Source organism: Vombatus ursinus, unplaced genomic scaffold, assembly GCF_900497805.2.
Source record: "Vombatus ursinus unplaced genomic scaffold, bare-nosed wombat genome assembly UNPS02014861.1, whole genome shotgun sequence".
NCBI classification, from domain to species: domain Eukaryota; kingdom Metazoa; phylum Chordata; class Mammalia; order Diprotodontia; family Vombatidae; genus Vombatus; species Vombatus ursinus.
Window position 1 is genome coordinate 12,037,120 of NW_020954639.1, and position 19,674 is coordinate 12,056,793.

At 39.3% G+C, this 19,674-nt stretch overlaps 1 protein-coding gene across 1 annotated transcript in view; it reads right to left on the reverse strand.

Annotated features, from left to right (window-relative positions):
• Positions 1–15,157, reverse strand: part of MTPAP (mitochondrial poly(A) polymerase) — a 28,045-nt gene extending 12,888 nt beyond the window's left edge. The window contains exons 1-5 of the mRNA XM_027841571.1: positions 14,497–15,157; positions 8,349–8,521; positions 7,093–7,326; positions 6,154–6,378; positions 439–650 (exon numbers count right to left, since the gene is read on the reverse strand). Coding sequence (XP_027697372.1) covers positions 439–650; positions 6,154–6,378; positions 7,093–7,326; positions 8,349–8,521; positions 14,497–14,713 — 1,061 coding nt within the window. The 5' untranslated portion in view covers positions 14,714–15,157. The remainder of the gene's footprint in view (positions 1–438; positions 651–6,153; positions 6,379–7,092; positions 7,327–8,348; positions 8,522–14,496) is intronic.
• Positions 15,158–19,674: the final 4,517 nt, after the last annotated feature.

A 19,674-nucleotide genomic window follows, 5' to 3' on the forward strand; every position in this document is an offset into this window, starting at 1 on the left:
ATAACATAACATAACATAACATAACATAACATAACATAACATAACATAACATAAATCCATAAAAAAGAAACAAAGTCAACATCTGTTTAGTACAAATGACTGGACTTATAAGTGATAGAGGAGTGAGAAAACTAGCTGTCATTTGACAGCGTGATAGTAAAGACTATATATAGGCACTTTCTACATACACTCTTTTGTCAAATTGTACTAGTAAAAACAACAAGTTTCCTCCCAATAATGAATCTTAGCTTTTTCAATGTTCTATTCTGCCTAAAGAAGAGCTAGATCATAAATCATAACACATGTGCTTCAGGAGCATCAAATGATTGGTACAAGATTAAAAACATTTAATACATTTTGCAAAACCCCCAAATATCTGTTAGAGTTTTAAAATTATCATGCTGAGATACATAAAATGACAAATTCTGGAAATCATACCTATTATTAGCAGTCAAATCACACTGAAAACCAGACGCCTGATGAGAAAACCTCACCAGAGGACAGCGAGCATGTAGTATCTTCTGCACGCTGACACAGCCTGGGCCAAAGTTGTCTAGGCATTCTCCAATCACGGCTAGAATCTTCTGAGTAGCCCATCTTTCAGAAGGTACACTTTTCACTTGATATTCCATTAAAAATGGTCCTGCTGTCTAGCAAAAATATGTATGTAAACATTAGTTCCTTAAAAAGACATTTACAATTCTTTTGAAGAGGTATTTTGAGTCATCTTCTGGAAAAAAAAAATCAACATTCTTAATGCAATTAAAAATTTTTAAAATCACATTTCCCCAAATTTATAAAATACTAGTAAATAAAAATCTACCTTTCAGTTAATGTACTATCCACACAATATCATATACTTAGGTATCATGCCTTACCATTATACCACAACAAAGGTTTTTAAAGTCAAACCCACCTCAACACACCCAACATGTTACTCAAAACCAATAACATGTTATTTCCTCTACTGATTTCTTTTATCAGCAGTTTTTCATTTGTTTGATAGTTCTTTATTGAAGGAGAGAAAAAAAAGTTGCTATTACTTTTACAAAATCTCTGTAATTCAGCTATGCCCTACTTTAAAGTATTTTTGTAGTTACCCTAAGTTTTTCTTATTTTGACACATAAAAGAGACAATTGCTTTTCTAGCTCCCTTCCTCAAAAAACAAGGAAAGAAAAAGAAAAAAAGCCGAGAAAGGGCATAAGGAAAATAGGGACCATGATAAAAGTGGATGGCAATTAAGAAGCAGGAAAATGTACAACTGGAAAATACAAAATTATCTCAAACAAGGTCAAAGATGATCTTCTGCATACAACTGACATTTAGTGCCTGTCAAATGAAGGAAAAACAAGTGGGAGGAGATGGCACCCATCTCAGAGGAACCTGTGATGTCATCCCAGCAGGGATCTCCTGGCATGAAACCTCCCTCCACTGAGGCAACTTGATAACCCAACTTCCCGAGTCTTAAGACAGCTGCCTGGGACACTAAGTGTTATGCAGTCACAAAGCCTGTATGGAGCAGAGATAGGAACTGCATCCACGGTGCCTCTTCAAGTAGAAGTAAGGGAAGTAGGAGGGCAGCTAGGAGGCACAGTGGTTAGAGAACCAGGCCTGGAATGAGGAAGATTCATATTCCTGAATTCAAATCTAGTCTCACACTTACTAGCTGTGTGACCCTGGGCAAGTCATTTAACCCTGTTTGTCTCAGTTTTCTCATCTATAAAAAGAGCTTGAGAAGGAAATGGCAATCCAAGCATCTCTGCCAAGAAAACCTCAAATAGAGTCCAGAAGAGTTAGATACCATTGAAACAACTCACCAACAACAAGGGAAGTAGAAAGTTTGTCAAAGGGAGGGCATTCAATCATTATCAAATCAACAAACATTTATTAGGCCCCTGTATGTGCCAAACACTGTGCTAAGTGTTGGGGAAACAAAAAGCAGAAAAAAACAGTCACCATCCCCAAAGAGCTTATAATCTAATGGAAGAGACAACATGCAAACAAATATACACAAAGTAAGATATATATAGGATAATTAGGTAATAATTAATAAAGGGAAAGAGCTAGAATTAAAAGGGGTTAGGGAAGGCTTCTGGCAGAAGGTGGGATTTTAGTTACCATGGATAAAAAGGAACATTATCTCAAGTTAGGATATGGGATTTTATTGGCTTAAAAAACAGCTGATAAGAAAATTCTACCAACACAGTAGGGTAGCTGCTCTGCAAAACTCTAAGTTTTTTGTTTTTTGGCTAGGCAATGGGGTTAAGTGACTTCCCCAGCGTCACACAGCTAGTGACAAGTGTCTGAGGCCAGATGAGAACTCAGGTCTTCCTGACTCCAGGGCTGGTGCTCTATCCACCGCGCCACCTAGCTGCCCCAAGTTTTAAAGGTTGTCTAGGGTGCTAAGATATTAAATGACTTGAGTCAGAGGCAGGACTTGAATCCAGGACTTCCTATTCTAAAGTCAACTTGGTATCAATACACCATGCTGCCTCTCACGTTCATACATTGTCACCAGTCTACTTGTGGGAAGGACATCAAATGCAGCACTGGCAAAAGCTGGGTTTTGACCTACCATATCAGAGACACAAGGTCTCTTTAAGTTTATCTCTATTTGAGAGAGAAAACTCACTTGAGAGTAATTAAGCAATTTCCGAAATATCACAGACCTAACTAGGGTCAGACCTGAACTGAAAAGCCCAGGCTCTAGCACGTAGCTCTTTCTAACACTTTATGCTATTTCCCAATATCTATATGATTATTCCTAACTCCTAATACCAGTATAATAAATAGAGAACCACTGTAATTCACCTCTTGTCTCTGTTTTCTACTTTGAAAATAACAGGGTCATCTTCAGGCAATGGAAATTCCAAACACTGTTACAAACTAAATGGTTTAGAAATATAGAGATGATGAAATATAGAGAAGATGAAATCAAATCAATTAATGTAGAAAAGTGATGACAAATTCTGTAGTTACAGAAACAACAGTGAGATATATTATTCAATGCATGAACAGCTCAATGACTATTTTGTTGGGGATGTTGTCTTTCCATAAAATAAAAATTCTGTGAGGACTGGTACTGTCTCGCTTTTGTGGGGGCATTCACAATACCTAATGGGACTTGGTACACAGCAAGGGCTTAACAAATGTTTGTTAATTGATTGAGAAAGTTCATTCTTCAGATAGGGGTTAAACTGTAGGACTTTTGAGGTCTGTTCTAACTTAAAGATTGCATGATTATATGAATTAATATTACTAAAGTCATTCAGTCAACAAGCTTCTATTTAGCACAGGGGATACAAAAATATGCTCCCTGACCTCAATATGCAATTAACTGTATAGATATATGATACAAACACCATAAATGGAAGGGAACTTCAGAAGGAAGGGGAGGAGGAAAAAAGGGGGAACAACTTGGAAAGGCTTCTTATGGAAGGTGGTATTTGAACTGAGGATTAAAAAAAGCCAGAAAAACTAGGAGGCAGAGGTGAAGGAGAGAATCCCAGACATGAAGAACTGCCGGTCCCAAGGAACAGAATCAGAAGTACCCTGGGCAAGGATAGCTAGAGCAAACCAGCGTGGCTGAAGGGCAAAATGTGGGGAGGGGAAGGTAGGTAAGAAGGTAAAGATTAGGAAGACAGGAGGAGGCCAGGTGTGGAGGGCTTTAAATACCCAATGTAAGTGTTTCTATTTGATCCTGGAGGTAACAGGGAGGCACTGGAGTTTATTGAATTGGTGAGGGGGTAGTGGGAAGAGAAACATGTGATCTAGGAAAATCACTTTCCTAATAAGAGGGAGAGGGCCCAGGAAAGGAGACCAATTAAAAAGATACTGCAATAGTGTAGGCGAGAGATAATGATGGTCTATACCAGCGTGGTAGCTTTGTAAGTGGAAAGAAGTAGATTTACACAAGAGATGTGAATACAGAAATGACAACATCCGACAAGGGATCAGATACATGGGGTGAGTGTGGGCAAGCCTGGTGACTGGGAGGATGGTGGCGCACTTGACAATAAGAGGAAAAGTTAGGAAGAGGATAGGGTTTGAGGAGGAAAGACAACGGGCTCTCCTTTGGACAAGCTGAATTTGAGATTCGTACATCAACAACTGAACCCATGTGAGGTGATGAAATTACAACAGTTTAGACATTATATTATACACCAAAGAGGAAGAGAAGAAGGCCCAGGATGGAACCTTGAAGGGATACCCAGAGTCAGTGGACGTGACCTGAATGAAGATTCAAACTAGGGGTTTGAGAAAGAGCAGTCAGACAAGTAAAGGTGAACCAGGAGAGAATAGTGTCATGAAAATCTGTAGAGAAGAGAGTATCTAGGAGCAGAGGGTTTTCAACCATGTCACATGTTACAGATAGGTTAAGAAGCATGAGCGGTGAGAAAAAACCACTAAATTTGGAATGAGCAATTTCAGTTAAATGATAAGATCAGAAGCCAGACTGAAAAGGGTAGGCAAAAGGGAAAAAAAAAACCTAGAACAAACAGATTTTTAAAAAGCATTTAGATGCAAAAAGGGGAAGACAGATATAAGGACAAGAAGGCAGAATCAAGTGAGGATATTTTACTGATGGGGGACATCTGGGTGTGTAAAATTGATCTGATGAATGGAAGCAAAGGCAGGATTAGAGTATGAACTCAATTTCTGGTTGGGAGTGAGCCTGGATTATGTAGGCTTAATAGGCTTTTTACAGAATCACTCCAACTTTTGAAATTTCAGTTTTTGCTTTTTTTTTAAAGTCACCTTCACTGGGGCAGCTAGGTGGTACAGTAAATAGTGCACCAACCCTGGAGTCAGGAAGAGCTGAATTCAATCAGACCTCAGACACTTACTAGCTATGTGACCCTGGACAAGTCACTCAATCCCAACTGCCTCCAAAAAAAATTAGTCATCTCTATTATAAGCAAAGATAAGGTATTTCTGAAATTATTTTGTTCTATTTTATATGTTAGAACAATTCTTCCAAGAGGTAAGAAAAGCAGCAGGCAATAGTTTTTCCTCTGCAGAAATATGATTTTTTACAGTTTTCAAATTCACGTTAGAGTTTTTCCAAACTAAGATTTATTAACTATTCCTCATAATTAAAAAACTAAGATTTATTAAACATTCCTCATAACAATTCTTACATGGAGCTAGTACTATCAACCCCATTTAAAATTTGAGAACTTAACTAAGGAACATGAAGATTAGGTAGTTTGCTCCCTAGAATGCAGTAAAAACAGAAGAGTAATTAGAACTACTAAGTTCCTAAGCTGCTCCTTAAATCCACCAATTCACATACCCTCCCTGAAAGAAGGTAGGTAGAAAGATAAAGAATATAACACTAGTAAAAACTCTAAACTAATCATATCAATAGCATTTAAATTTCATTTATAATCTTTATAGATATTAAATTTAAACTACTTCAAAACTCAATACATCAGATGAACATTTGCTGTATTTTAAACAGTAAAAAAGAGCTTCAGTTTTCACAGAATCACAAAATTCCAGCACTTGGAAGGGACTTCAGTAGTCAACTACTCAAAAAACGTATCTGAAAAATATAATCCTCTGTAGGACACACCCAACAAGTATTCTATCCTTTCATTTCCTATTCTTAAAACTTAAAATCTCAAAGTATCCTATTCCATTTAGAAAGCTTACAAAGTGACAGTTTTCCCATACCTTAAATCTATATAAAATGTAGCACTAAATTAGCTAACAAAGATTCCACAAAAACTCTCTCTAAAATCTTCCTTTAATTTTTCAGTATGAGAACAAAGTTCAAATTTCTCCTCAACCAACACCAAATTTCCCAAGTTCCTCCTTTCAGTACTTTTCTCCCTTTTCTACTGAATTATTCAAAAAGCCCTAAAGTAGTTCCTATTGCCTATGCTGGCAATTCCATCAAAATAAACAGCTATGGAGAGGTCACCCAATGACTGCGAACCCTCCATTTACTTGTGATATGCTTCCTACTGTATAACCAGCTCCTAACTCCCTACTTCTCTCCTCTTAAAAACTCACTGAAAACTTTAAACACACAGAAGGCTTTTCAAAATGCTAGTTAATTTAAATTCAATCATTTCCCTTTGTTGATTAATTTCTTAATTTTAAAAATGACTATTAACAGCATAGAAAGACAGATCCATACTTACCTTTGTAGCACTGTTTTTCCCAATGTCATCCAGGTCCAAAAACATGTCCAAATCACATCCTAGTTTCCCAAAGCTGTTTACTGATGAGCCAAATGGTTTGATAGTACAAGATGGAAAATATGCCGCTGCAATATCCTCAATGAGAGAGCAGCTAAGGTATCGAAGCCTAATATTCTCCTCTGTTATTTGTAATGTCCTCATGAGTGTGATAATTTGGCCTTCTACCTAGCTGACCAAAACAGACACACAAAATTCAAGAAATGACAAAAGGAACAAGTCAATTAAATGATTTTTTTTTAATTTATAATTTGTTAATGCTAGTGATCTGGTTGTTTTCTAAGGATTAACTTTAAATTCTTGAATTATTTATCTCTAAAGCTAAAAAAAGAACCAAAACAATAGTATCCCTTAATTCCCTTAATATTTTCTGAAACAATAATTAAAATGGGAAAAAGAAGACCAGAATTATAATCACACCTTTTCCTAAGAAACAACCATCCAAAAAAAACCCAAAAACAAAAACAAAACAAAAACAAAAATCCTCTGGCAAAGAACTAAACTATTTTTGGGAAAATTAAAATAAAGAAGTGATGCAAAGAACAACGAAGATAACAATTTAAGAAAATCAAAAGCCAACAAAATGCTATTTTTTAAAAAAAAGAAATAAATACAAATGTTTGGGGTTACAAAATTTTAATGAGATTAATAATAATAATTTTTAAAAAGAAAATTAAAAGCCAGGTTTAAAGGTTAAGGTAGCAGAAATGGGCAAGGTGTTTCAAATTACACAAGCAAAATTTCCAGTTTCCTGAACTGTATATTTACCAAATATAGCATCAGTATAGTTACCAAGACATCTATTATTTAGTTACCTTTAAAACAGTGCATCTTATTACTCCTACATACCTGCAAAAAGACAAGTAAAAATACAGAACTTACACTTTCTGCATTACAAAGTGTCTGGATAAGATCCGCATTTAAAGGGCTAGACTGGTTACTACACTGCACAAGCATCCCATCTGAAGTTTGGTTTGATGGATTCTTCAAGTTCAAATGAAAGAAACGAGATTTAAAAGGAATAGGAAACTCTGTTTCTCCACGAGGGATAAAAGTTGCATCCTGTAGTGAAGCTATACTTTCCTTTTTGGAAAACTCTATAACAGCATGAATCCCCTATTTAAAAAAGAAAAAAAACCCCACAAATATAAGAACAAGAATTATATGGTAATAGATTTAAAGTCACTTTCTTTTCGGTTTTTAATCATTCACATTATCAACTTGCATTTTAATGTAATTACTAAGTTTTATACATTTTCCCCCTCTAAATCTTTCTTTTTTCACAAATCTCTTAGTATTTTGCACTTTCATATAAAGACAGGGATAGAGGACAAACATGTTAGGAAAATATCATTCTGAATAAACTGCAAAAAAAAATTGGATATTTTAGCATCAAACTGAAAGGCTAAACAAAGCTATCTTGTCCATCTCTGACCCTGAATCAAATAGTTACTATTACTTATAAATGATGAATCCTGCAGTTACAATTTCTATTTGCTGTAAAAAATAATACAAATAAATTTCAGTAGTCAAATACAAAGAATCCTATAGATCACTATCATTTGACAGAAATACACTCCTTTTAGAACACTGTTACACAGTAACAGCAACACAGTGTGATGATCAACTACGCTTGACTTGGCTCTCCTCGGCAATACAAGGATCTGAGACAATTCCAAAAGACTCATGATGGAAAATGCTGTCCACCTCCAGAGAAAGAACTGATGGAGTCTGAATGCTGATCGACACATGCTGTTTTCACTTTATTTTTTTTGTAATTTTTTTCCTTTTGTCCTGTTTCTTCTTTCATAACGTAACTAACATTGAAAGATGTTTTACATGATTGCACATGTATAATCTATAGCTTACTTTCTTAGGGAAGAGGGAGAAATAAAAATCTGGAACTCAAAATCTTATTTGAAAAATTAATGTTGAAAATTGTCTTTACATGTAACTGAAAGAAATAAAATACCATTAAAAAAAAAGAAATGCACTCCTTTTGCAGAACACAATCCAAAGAAGTGACTGAGCTGCTTAAGAAATCTAAGAGTATAAACTACATGCTTCTTCACGAAGTTCATTTTGTTTCCTCACTAGGTCAAGTATTCTCTCAAACTCTGAACATTCTGAGAACTTACAAAGCTTTCAAAGAAGAAATGATTAGTGATTTCTCCATGCTGACATAAATGCTTAAGAAGCTTTTTCTCAGGAACTTTCTTGGGGCAGCTTATTAAAATGGACCTCTGCGCTTGCTCACGTCTTTCTTTTTGCACCTCAGAAAAAGTCTTGTTGTTGGACTTTTCTTGCAGGCCTATGAAAAAGACAAAAACATTTTCCCTCACAAAATTAATACTTAATTTGTACTTTGAAGAGGCTGTGTAGTACAATGGATAGATAGCACTGGAGTCACAAAAAACTCTGTACTAGTCCAGCTTCTGACATACACTACTTATGTAACTGTAATCCAAGTCCCTTAGCTTCACAACACCCCCTAAAAATGTCTAAAACTGTAAGTTATAGGGCAGTCGCTGGTGAAGGGCATTTACAAACTGGAAGCTCCCTCTATCAATGAAATCACAGACCTGGATCCTCTTTCCCTCTACAAAAGGAGTATTCTGGCAGCTTAAGAGGAAAACTTATAAAATGAGTGTAACTTAAAAGTTACAATCACAATACTAAACAGATCTATTTTTGTCTCCTACCACACTGTGTCAACTTTCCCATGGAGCTATCCTTAGAATTCTCCATAGCCCCTGTTGTAAACTATTATAGTTATCTATAGTGCCCATGGAGCGAACTCTACAAAATTTGATGAACTGTAAACAAAAAGAAGAAAATATAATTTCTCATTACAAATACATGTGTGTGTGGGTATCTCACAGAAACCAATATGCTATGCAACTTATTATATGCCCAGAGCAAAAAATGTATATGTGTGAATTTAAAGGAAGAGTAAACGAAGTAAAAGGAAAAATGTAATAAATTGCCTCTCTTCTATTTGTAAGTTTTTCATGAGAATTTTTTTTTTTTTGGCCAAAGATCTGAGTACTTAGTTATAGGCTTATCTAAGCGAGAGGAAGCAAAGAAAAAGGGAAATCTTTAAGAAAAATGTAGACAGGGTCAATATGCCCATTCTGTAGACGAACAAAAACACCTGAGTACTCGAGTTAGTTTTTCTTCTTTAAAGTAACTACTATATCCAGTGATACCACTACCTTGATAAAAAGGGATCAACAACAGAAGGAAAGTATTTATGCACACATAAAATCATTTCGAGCAATTTTTGTGGTAGCCACAAAATGGAAACAAATGACAAAAATCTGGGAAGGATACCTAATATGTTAGGTGAGCATCACTAAGTGCTTATTGAACACTTCAAATCAGATGTCCAATAGACACTGCAAACTCAAAGTGTACCAAACTGAACCCATTAAATTTCTTTTTTAAATTAATTTTCATTTTTTTTCAGACAGCAAAAATCTGCCCTTTCTCCCATTCCTCAACCCCTCAACTGAAAATGAAAAAGAAACAAAACCCCCGTCACAAACAATGATCAGAGTTCCTAAATCTTTCAAAGCTGTTAGTCTCTACAATACTATTGTCATCATACAAATCATTCTTCTGGTTCTGTTCACTTCACTCTGCATTAGTTCACACAAGTCTCTCCAGGTTTCTCTGAAATGATCTTCATTTCTTACACACAACAGCACACATTCATATACTGTAACCCATTCAGTCATTCCCCAAAACAATGGGCACACTCTCAGATTCAAATTCTTTGCCACCTCCAAAAGTGGTATAAATATCTTTGTACACCCTTAGAGTCTGTTTTGCTTAGGACTACACCCTCCCTTAATCTACCTTTCCTTTAATTTTCCCTTCTCCCCTTTCCCACCCTGTTGAATGAAATGTATATTTGTACCCAATTCTCTCTCTCTCTCTGGATATGTGTACTCTTCTTTCCTTTGACCAGTTCAAATATAAGACAGACGTTCAAGTGCTGAACACTCCCACTATCCCTTCTTGTATGTAGAGACTTTTACTTGGGCACCCAGATGGTGAAATAATTTTAACATTCCTTTCCCTTCCCAGCTCCACCCCCAACCCTTCCCTTTCCATTCTTCTTTCAAAGGTTTTAAGATTTAACAGAACCACTCACAGGCCTTCTGTATAATTAGACTTCTTTCTATGACCCCTGATGATGATAGAGTTCAGAGAGGTCATATGTATAACGTGAAGGAATGTTAAGGGGTCCCCTAAACTCGTCCTTTTGAGTTGCCATATTTTCCAGAAACAGTGGACCCAGAGTATAGAGGAAGCCCTGAATGTGTCAAGGATGAAACTCACCCTGAGTTGACATAATGTTTGTTTGCATCCCAAGCTGGACTCCCTGTGTGCCCTTGGGAGTCAAGATAGGTGCCAGGTAGTATGCACTAGACCGAGAAACTGCTTGTGAAGCTTGGACCCATATAGATAAGGAGACCACCTATCTTTCTAGTCTAATTTTGTGGTTCATTCTGCCTTTTTTTTTTTTTTGAGGCAATAGAGGTTAAGTGACTTGCCCAAGGTCACACAGCTAGTACGTGTCAAGTGTTTGGTCTGAGGCCGGATTTGAACTCAGGTCTTCTGGACTTCAGGGCCCATGCTCTACCCACTGCGCCACCTAGCTGCCCCTTCATTCTGCTTTCTTAAAAGGATCAATGGGGAAAGCTAGGTGGCGCAGTGGATACAGCACTGGCCCTGGATTCAGGAGGACCTGAGTATAAATCCGACCTCAGACACATAATACTTACTAGCTGTGTGACCCTGGGCAAGTCACTTAACCCCACTGCCCAACAAAAAAAAAAAAAGGACCAATAACATCTGCAATCAGGAAGGTGATGTTTTGATTTGCAAATGAATTGGATTTAAGTGAGACGGGGTTGTGCAAAGTCACCAGCCTCACTCTCTCTGCCATAGCCATCTGGGTGCAGTAGCAAGACAGAGACATAGACATAGCAGTTCCCAAGGGAAAAGAATTTGGCTTTTGCCATCACCTTGCTCCCCCTCCCTTCAAGAGGGGTTTTGTCCTTTTCCTACCTTTACTGCACCTTTCCCCCTCCCGTACCACACCCCTTTAGGTAGAGATTTGTTTTTCTTCCTCCCTTTGTCCTACTGTTACAAAAATGCAAACTTCTTTATGGATTGTGAACTCTTTGGGTTTCACATGCAGGTCCATTTCTCTTGTAATAAACCTAGTTTTCATGTTAAGTTTTGTGAAGTTGTGATTGCCAGTTGACAATAATCTTCTCATATTAGAATATAAGTAGTTTATCTTTGTTCAGTCTTTCATGTTTACCATTTTATATCTCTCTTCACTCCTGTGCTCGAACTTCAAAGTTTCTGCATAGCTCTGGCCTTTATATCAGCAAGGTTTGGAAGTCCTCTATTTCACTAAAGCTCCATTTTTTGCCCTGTAGAATTCTACTGTTTTGCTGGCTAAGGTATTCTTCATATCTCCTCAGTCTTCCGGAATACTGTATTCCAAGCTCTCAATTCCTTTAAAGTAGAAGCTGCTAAACTACATGTGATCCTAACTGTAGATCCTCAGTACCTGAATTAATATCTGGAAGCCATGTCACTCAAGGAATAGTTGAAGAAAAAAGGAATGTTCACTTTGGAAAAGGATGCTTACAGTGGGACACAGCCACCTTCTAGAAGAGAACAAGGAGGGAGACAGAGGGAGGGAGGGAAGGAGATGGAGAAAAGAAAAGAGGGAAAGAAAAAGGGAAGGAGGGAGAGATCCAGATCCAGATCTACAGCTCTAATACAGAAAAGAGATTACTTTCTGTAGGACTCCAAAGGGAAGAATTAGAATGAAACAGTAGTAGTATCAGGGAGATAGGATTAAGCCCAAAGTGAGGAAGAACTTTCTACCAATTAGAGCAATCCCAAAATAGAACTATTAGCTTATGAGCACTAAGCCTTCCATCAGTGTACCTGTTCAGATGCTCCGTGTGTCAGAGATATTTTAAAGGAGACTGCTGCACATGGTAGTAGGTTGCACTAAATAATAACTAATATCTCTTTCAATGCTAAGATTCCAAGACTAGCTGTTAACAAAATGAAATTACCCTCTTTTAAAAAATTTGAGTAATTCAGACAAGGAAATTTTCTATTAATTATTGCCTATAAATGTTACTGTGTAATGTTTGTTTTTATTTTTGTTTTGGTGGCGGGTTTGGGGAATAATGTATGATTTCATTAATACAGATCAGGAACTACAATTTAGAGGTAGTTAGGTGGCAAAATGAGTAGAGCACTACTAGATCCAGAATCAGGAAGACCTGAGTTCAAGTCCAGCCTCAGACATTTACATGAGCCAAGTCATCTAACCTCTTTTTGTCTCGATTTCCTCATCCATAAAATAAACATATCCATAAAATGAAGTGACTCTCAGGGTTGTTGTAAGGATAAAATAAGACAGCATTTGTAACATCCTCTGTAAACCTTAAAGTGTAACATAAATGCTAATTATTATTGTTATTGTTATTATTGCTTAGAGTTACCTGGGGCACAGACTTTTAGGACCAGGCATTTAAAGCCTGACTGTCATCTACTCTAATCTCATTTTACAGAAAAGGGAACAGAAGCCTAGAGGGGTTAAATGACTTGTCCTGCCCAAGGCCATATATAGATAGTAAGTGGCAGAGTTGGGATCTGGGTCTGGGTTCTCTGACCCCAAATTCAGCTCCTCAAGTTCAACACTCTCTGAATGAAACCATTGCCACAAAGCACATGTGTGTCAGAGGCAGGACTTGAAACCAGGTCTCCCTGACTCCTAAGCCAGTCTTCTATTTATTACCCCAAGCTGCTTCTCAACCCAGTAATTTTGGTCAGTAAAATTATCTTAATGATACCAATAGGGAAACTTGAACTATCCCTATCAGTCAATTCAACATGTTCAAAATCACCAGGCTACCATCTAGGCTCTGAACCCAACTGGGTGTCCTCCCACACTATGCACTCCTGAAGAATACTTATTTGCCGTAAGATGGCATCCCAATGACTGTTTTGTTCCTTTCAGAGAACCTGGGGGTGGTGGTGGTGGAATTTTCCTATAATTTTGTAAAGACTTTTAAACCACTGGACTTTTCTAATGTGACACCTGTTTATTATTCCAGTATATTCCTTTCCATGTAATTTAAAAAAGATACAAAACCTCAAGATGGAAATTAGTTAGTCAGCTTACAAAAATCATTTGTTACTCTATTCTGGATTAGACCTTGGAGTTTTTAACAAGAGGAACCAGCTACCAGCTCACAATACAAAATTAATGCCCTCAGTGAAACACCATTGAAAAGTGATACCAATTCTTTCAAGTTCAGCCTTTCCTTAAGCTCACTCAATAAGGATTGTTTGTTTGTAATACGATAGATGGCTAATTAATATTTATTGATTGAGGTCCTGGTGGTATCAGTAAAGGCACTGCCTGCCTCCATTTTCTTCAGGGGAAAATACTAATTCACTTAACTCTACGATGACAAGGGAAGTATCCTTTACTATTACCACTTAAAATTATACCTAGAAAGGTATTAAATGGGTCTCAATAGAAACAGATCTGATCAATAATATCATCAGTATTAACAACAGCCAGTACTTACATAGCGCCTACTACTTGCCAGGCGCTTTGCAAATATGATCTTATGCCATCCTCACAACCTTTCCAGACAGGTACTGCTATGCCCATTTTACAGATGTGGAAACTGAGGCAGGCAGTTCAGTGACTTTCCCTGGGTCACACTGCTAGTAAGTGTCTGGGGTCACATTTGAACTCAGGTCTTCCTGCCACTTGGATGCCTTCATAGACCAATTTTCGTGGGAGGCTGAAGGCTGGGGATGCGGCCCCAACCTGAAGCCCTGGGGCTCTGGGGGGCGGTCCCCGGACCGCAAGCTAGGGGGGCGGGGTTTGGGACCCACGTGTGCAGAGTCTCCAGGCCGGGCTCCAGGAACGAGGGTCTCCGGGCGGCTTGGGGGGGGTTCCAGCCCTAGAGAGAACAGGGGCCCAGAGAAGTTAAGGGGCAGCTCCAAGGTCAGCAAGCCTGGGGGGAGAAACTTCGGCCCAGGACCGAGAAGGCACAGGCTGGCCCCGTCCCCGCCACCCCAACGGGCCACAGAGCCCAGACTCACCCCCCCCCCCGGGGCCCGGGGGGGGGTCAGACCCGGAGGGGCGGGGCTAAGAGAGGCCCCGCCACCCCCAACCCGCGGAGGAGGGATGACCGGAGATAACTGCCCGCCCCTACTCACCTGGCTCCGCGCTCCCCGCAGGCGGCTCTTCTCTTTTGAGGATGGCAGTTCCGGGAGAACTGAGGTGCCGGTGGAGAGAGTCAAGGAATCGGCCCCTTACCTGGGCGCACAGAGGTAGACAGGTCACCAAGCCCACGCGGGCCGCCATCGCCGCTTGTTGCCGGGATGGGGGAGGGGAAAGGAGCAAAGAGGAAGGGTCAGAAGTCGCCGTGCGCATGCTCCCTCCGGTAACCCGGACGGAGCGTCGTGTGGGTCAAACCAGAGCGCGCGGACGTTATTCGCTTCTGAAGGAAGGAGCAGTCTTCAGCAGCCTCGAGGAAGAGGAAGCCCGGGACCGGTGAAGGCCGCTTCCCCCTGCTCCCTGACCAGGGTCCTGAGAAGAGAAAAGCCGAACCTCACGCCCTCCCCCCGCCCTTACCCCAAGATTTATAAATCGAGTGGCCACATTAAGAAATCCACCCAGAGCATCGCGTGGAATTGTGTGATGGGCAGGGGGCGGGGCGTTCCCGGCGACTCTGGTCCGGTCTCTTGGCTACCCCCGGCCTCCCGGAGGAAATGAGGCCGTTGCACTGGATGAGCGCCCAGCACGTCTCCAAACTTCCGTCTTCTGAAGCTTAGGGAACCAGCACTTGTTCGAGAGTCAGGGGCCCCACATCTCAGATGTTACCACTGATGTTTACTGGCCGCGGTCAGGCTTCTACGCAGGATCAAATGTGATAATATATGTCAAGCTCTTAGCAAACCTCAAAGTGCTGCGTAGGTGCTTCGTTATTATTTCTTATCACTACAACCACCAATAATGCATTATTGTTACGATTATTAGTATAACCGTTAACAATGCGTTATTGTTTCTTAGTATTTATTACAATAACTACTAATGGTTATTGTAATATTGATTATAATAGTTACATATAGTAATAGTTACTATAGTAATACATATAGTAATAATTAATAATGGATAGAGCACCAGGCCTGGAGTCAAGAAGATGGGAGTTCAAATCCAGCCTCAAACACTCACTAGCTGTGTGACCTGGACAAGTCACTTAACCCATATTTGCCTCAGTTCCTCACCTGTAAAAGGAGGACACACTGGAGAACGAAATAGCAAACCAATCCACTGTTTTTGCCAAGAAAAGCCCAAATGGGGTCAGGAAGAGTCAGACATAGAACAAGAACATAACTATTTATTAATAATGCATTATTATTTCTTACTCTTATAATTCATTACTATAGTGATTAATAATGTATTATTTCTTACTTGCATTTATCACTTAGCCATTAATGCATTATTTATTGCTATTAATATGTATTACTATAACTATTAATAATGTATTGTTATTACTGCTGCTGCTGTTGCTACTACTACTACTATTACTATTGCTACTATTGCTACTACTACTACTATTTTTACTACCACTTCTACTACTTGCCAGCTGTGTGCTGGGGAAACAAAAAAAGGCAAAAAACTACCCCTGTCCTTAAGGAGTTCACAGTCTAATAGAGAGCACCCATGTACAAACAAGATATAGACAGGATAAATTGGGAGTGGTCTCAGGGAGAAGCATTAAAAATTTAAAAAAAAAGAGTTTGGGTTATCTAGGCCTTTGAAAGCCAAACAGGATTTTATATTTGATTCTGGAAGAAAAAGGAAGCCACTGGAGTTTATTGAATAGAGGGTGATATGGTCAGACCTATGCTTTAGGAGAACAGTTTGATCTCTGAGTAGTGGCTGTGTTGGAATGGGGAGACTTGAGTTGAGGAGTCCAACAGGCCATTTCAATAGTCCAGGCATTAGGAGATGAGGGATTGTACCAGAATAGTTCCATTGTCCAGAGGAAGAAGGAGTGGTACCCTGGAGATGACAGCACATGACACTGACTGGATAGGGGGTGGAGGGAGGGTGACAAAGAATGAGGCATGAAGGATGACACCTACGCTGAAGTAAACAACACCTAGTTTAGCACTCATATTCTGTTAGATAGCTGTGGCTAAATGTGTTGGTTTATGTACTGCTGCCCAGAGTAACAATGAGAAAAAAACTCATCTCTCTTCCTTGGTCATGGGATCATTGCACATGCTGGACACAGAACTAATGTGGATTTAGCATAGGAACCCTCCACTTATAAACGAGGCTTCTGGAGGCTGACCAGTCACTACCATAAATGATGTGGACTAACTAGTTGGTGTTGCCCTTATGCCCAGAAGAAGCAAGGTGGTGTAGGAGCGGACAGAGTGATTGACTTGGAATCAGGAAGGCCTGAGATTGAAATCCTCCCTCTCACACTTACTATCTGTGTGACCCTGGACAACTTCTTAACCTCTCTCAGCCTCAATTTCCTCGTGTATAAAATGGGGATGATAATGGTACCTACCTCACAGTGTTCTTGTGAGGATCAAATGAGTTATCATGGGTAAAGTACTTTGTAAAGTGCTGTATAAATATTAGCTATTATCATTACTCCTTGAATCAGAGAGACTCTAAGGGGGTGAGAAACAAAGGGAAATGCGTCAGCTTTTCAGTAAAATACCTGTGTGCAACTGTGCACACTTGAGGTCAGTGAAGCTCCTAGCAAACCTCAGAGGGCAGGAACCTGAAACTCAGTGAGCTGCCTCTTCAAGGCTGACAGGACCAGACCATGGGGCTATTGACGTTAACCAGATCCTGTGTATTTTTCTATAAATACCTTGAGCTTTATGACTCTAAGACTTTGCTTTAAAAAAAAAAAAGGTAATATGGTAAATAAATAGGAGTGGAAATGGAGATAAAGACAATAGTTATTCAACACATATTTTGAACATAGGTTATAAGATATACAAAGAAGTGAAAGACAATCTTACTCTCAAGAAACTTGAGTCTAATTGGGGAGAATTCATAAATTTGGTAATTGATCTTTTCTCCTATGGACATTAGCCAGGTTAAGGCCTTTAGTCAAAACCCATAAAATTAGTATATTTTATAGAAACTCATGTGTGTTCAGGTAAAGTTAAATATCATTTTATTGGAATAACTGTTACTGTCATTTTTATTTTTAACACTTTATGGGTGCTATCTCATTTGATCATCACAACAACCCTGTGAGGTAGGTGCGGTTTTTATGAGAATGGAAAATTAATTATTTTCTTGGAGACTAGTTATGCAATCTTCTCTGCCCCTCCTTCCCCCTTACCATTCCCTCCTCCTCCAAATATGTGTGATTATTCTCTATTTTCTACCTGCTGGTGGATCATGTGGAATGTCTGGGGGACCAGCTTCAAGCCACAAAAGACTTATTTGCTGAGAGTTTTCTATATGGCTTCTGAGCTAAAAAGCATGCATTTAACTAGCTGGCCCTGAGTGGGGACCCTGGTTGCTTTTGCCTCTCATGTATTTCCTTCCTTTAGCATCATCTTGTGAGTCTAGAGAAATGGCAACTGATGTCTTCTGCAGTACTTCGGAGGAGTAGGATAGTAGGAGAAGAGATGGGATGAAAATATCTAGATATCAGTAGTTGTGCACTAATGCCACGGGAAGAGTGGGCATTGGACTGGCCATGGTAAAGTTCCAGCTTGGCTGTATGGTCAGCCAATGCCAACAGGCATGAAGTGTAACATGGCTCATTAGCAGCCTTGCAAAATACTGTATTATGGCCCAAAGAGATTTGAATATCGACTCCCAGCAGAGTCCACTGGTAGTAATAATATACTGAATCCTGTTTAAATCATTCTGTTGATACATGCTACAATTCCCTTAGACTTAATATTGCTTTCTCTGTGAGAATAAATTAACTGCCCTATGCTTGACTTTTATTATTCATTGAGTACCTCTTTTATTTTCTCTTTTATGGGAACCCCTTTGATTTTCAAGCTATAGCCACAAATATTAATGGAATTAGCAATTTTCCTCAGAAAGATGAGCCCATGAATGTAAGACTAGGAAGCCTACAGGTGCTATTGAGAAGCGAGGCTTCCTTAGAACTGAGCCTGAACAAACCTCAAAGGCTAAGTAAAGGCCAGGGACCAAAGTGGATTGCCAGCCTGAGGCCCTCAATCAATCGCTTGCCTCCAGCATCTATGCTAGATTTGTATACACTCTTTCCAACACTGGCAGATAACTCTTGAACCCCTAACTGTGAATGTTTCACACAAGGTTCTGTATTAAGGCTCTCCTCTCTCTACACTCTGTCAGTAACCCCATGAGCTCCTTTGGCTTTCACCATCTTCTCCATGTAGATCACTCTCATATCTCTATATCCAACCCCAGTTTCTCTTGAGTTGCCTGTTGGATATTTCAAATTCAACATATCCAAAACTGAACTCATTATATTCATCCCCAAACTGTCCATTTGTTCATACTTCCCTATTTCTGTCAAAGGTACCCACCATTCTAGCAGTATCCCAGGTTCATAATTTTAGCATTATGTTGGTCTCCTCATTCGGTTCCCCTACATGTTTAACAAACTGCCAAATCTTGTCATTTTGTGCACCGTAAAGTGTCTCTCATCCAGCCTCCTCTTGCTACTCACAGAACCTTAGTTCAAGCCCTTTTCACCTCTCACCTAGATTATTGCAACAGCCTCCTAATTAGTCTCCCTGACTCAATTCTCACTTCTCCAGTCCAGCCTACACACAGTTGTTGCAAAAGTAATTTTCCTTAAATGCAGATCTGACCATGTGTCTCCTCTACTCAGTCAGCTCCAGTGATTTCCCATTGCCTCTAAGATATAATACAAACTCCTCTTTTTAGTGTAAAGCCCTTCACAAACAGGCTCCAAGCTGCTTTTCCAGCTTCATTGAAAATTATCCCCCCTCCTGTACTCTGTGAGGCAGCCAGATTGACCTTCTCTTTCTGTTATACATAAACACACGGACACACACACACACACATATACACACCCAACCACCCACCCGCCACACTCCATCTCCTGTCTCCTGCATCTGGGATTTACTCCCTCCTTACTTCTGCCTCACAGAGGCCCTTTGTCTTTTAAGATGCAGTTTGGTTACCATCTCTAGATGAAGTTTTTCTTGATTCAACCAGTTGATTAGTGTCCTCCCTCCAAAATGGCCTGGTGTGTAGCTACATTGTGTTTGTTTCTATTTATTCACTATATATTTATGCTTAAGATATATGCTCTTGCTGCTTCCTTCATTAGTATGTAAGCACCTTGAGAGTAGCGATTGTTCTGTTCTTTGCACTGG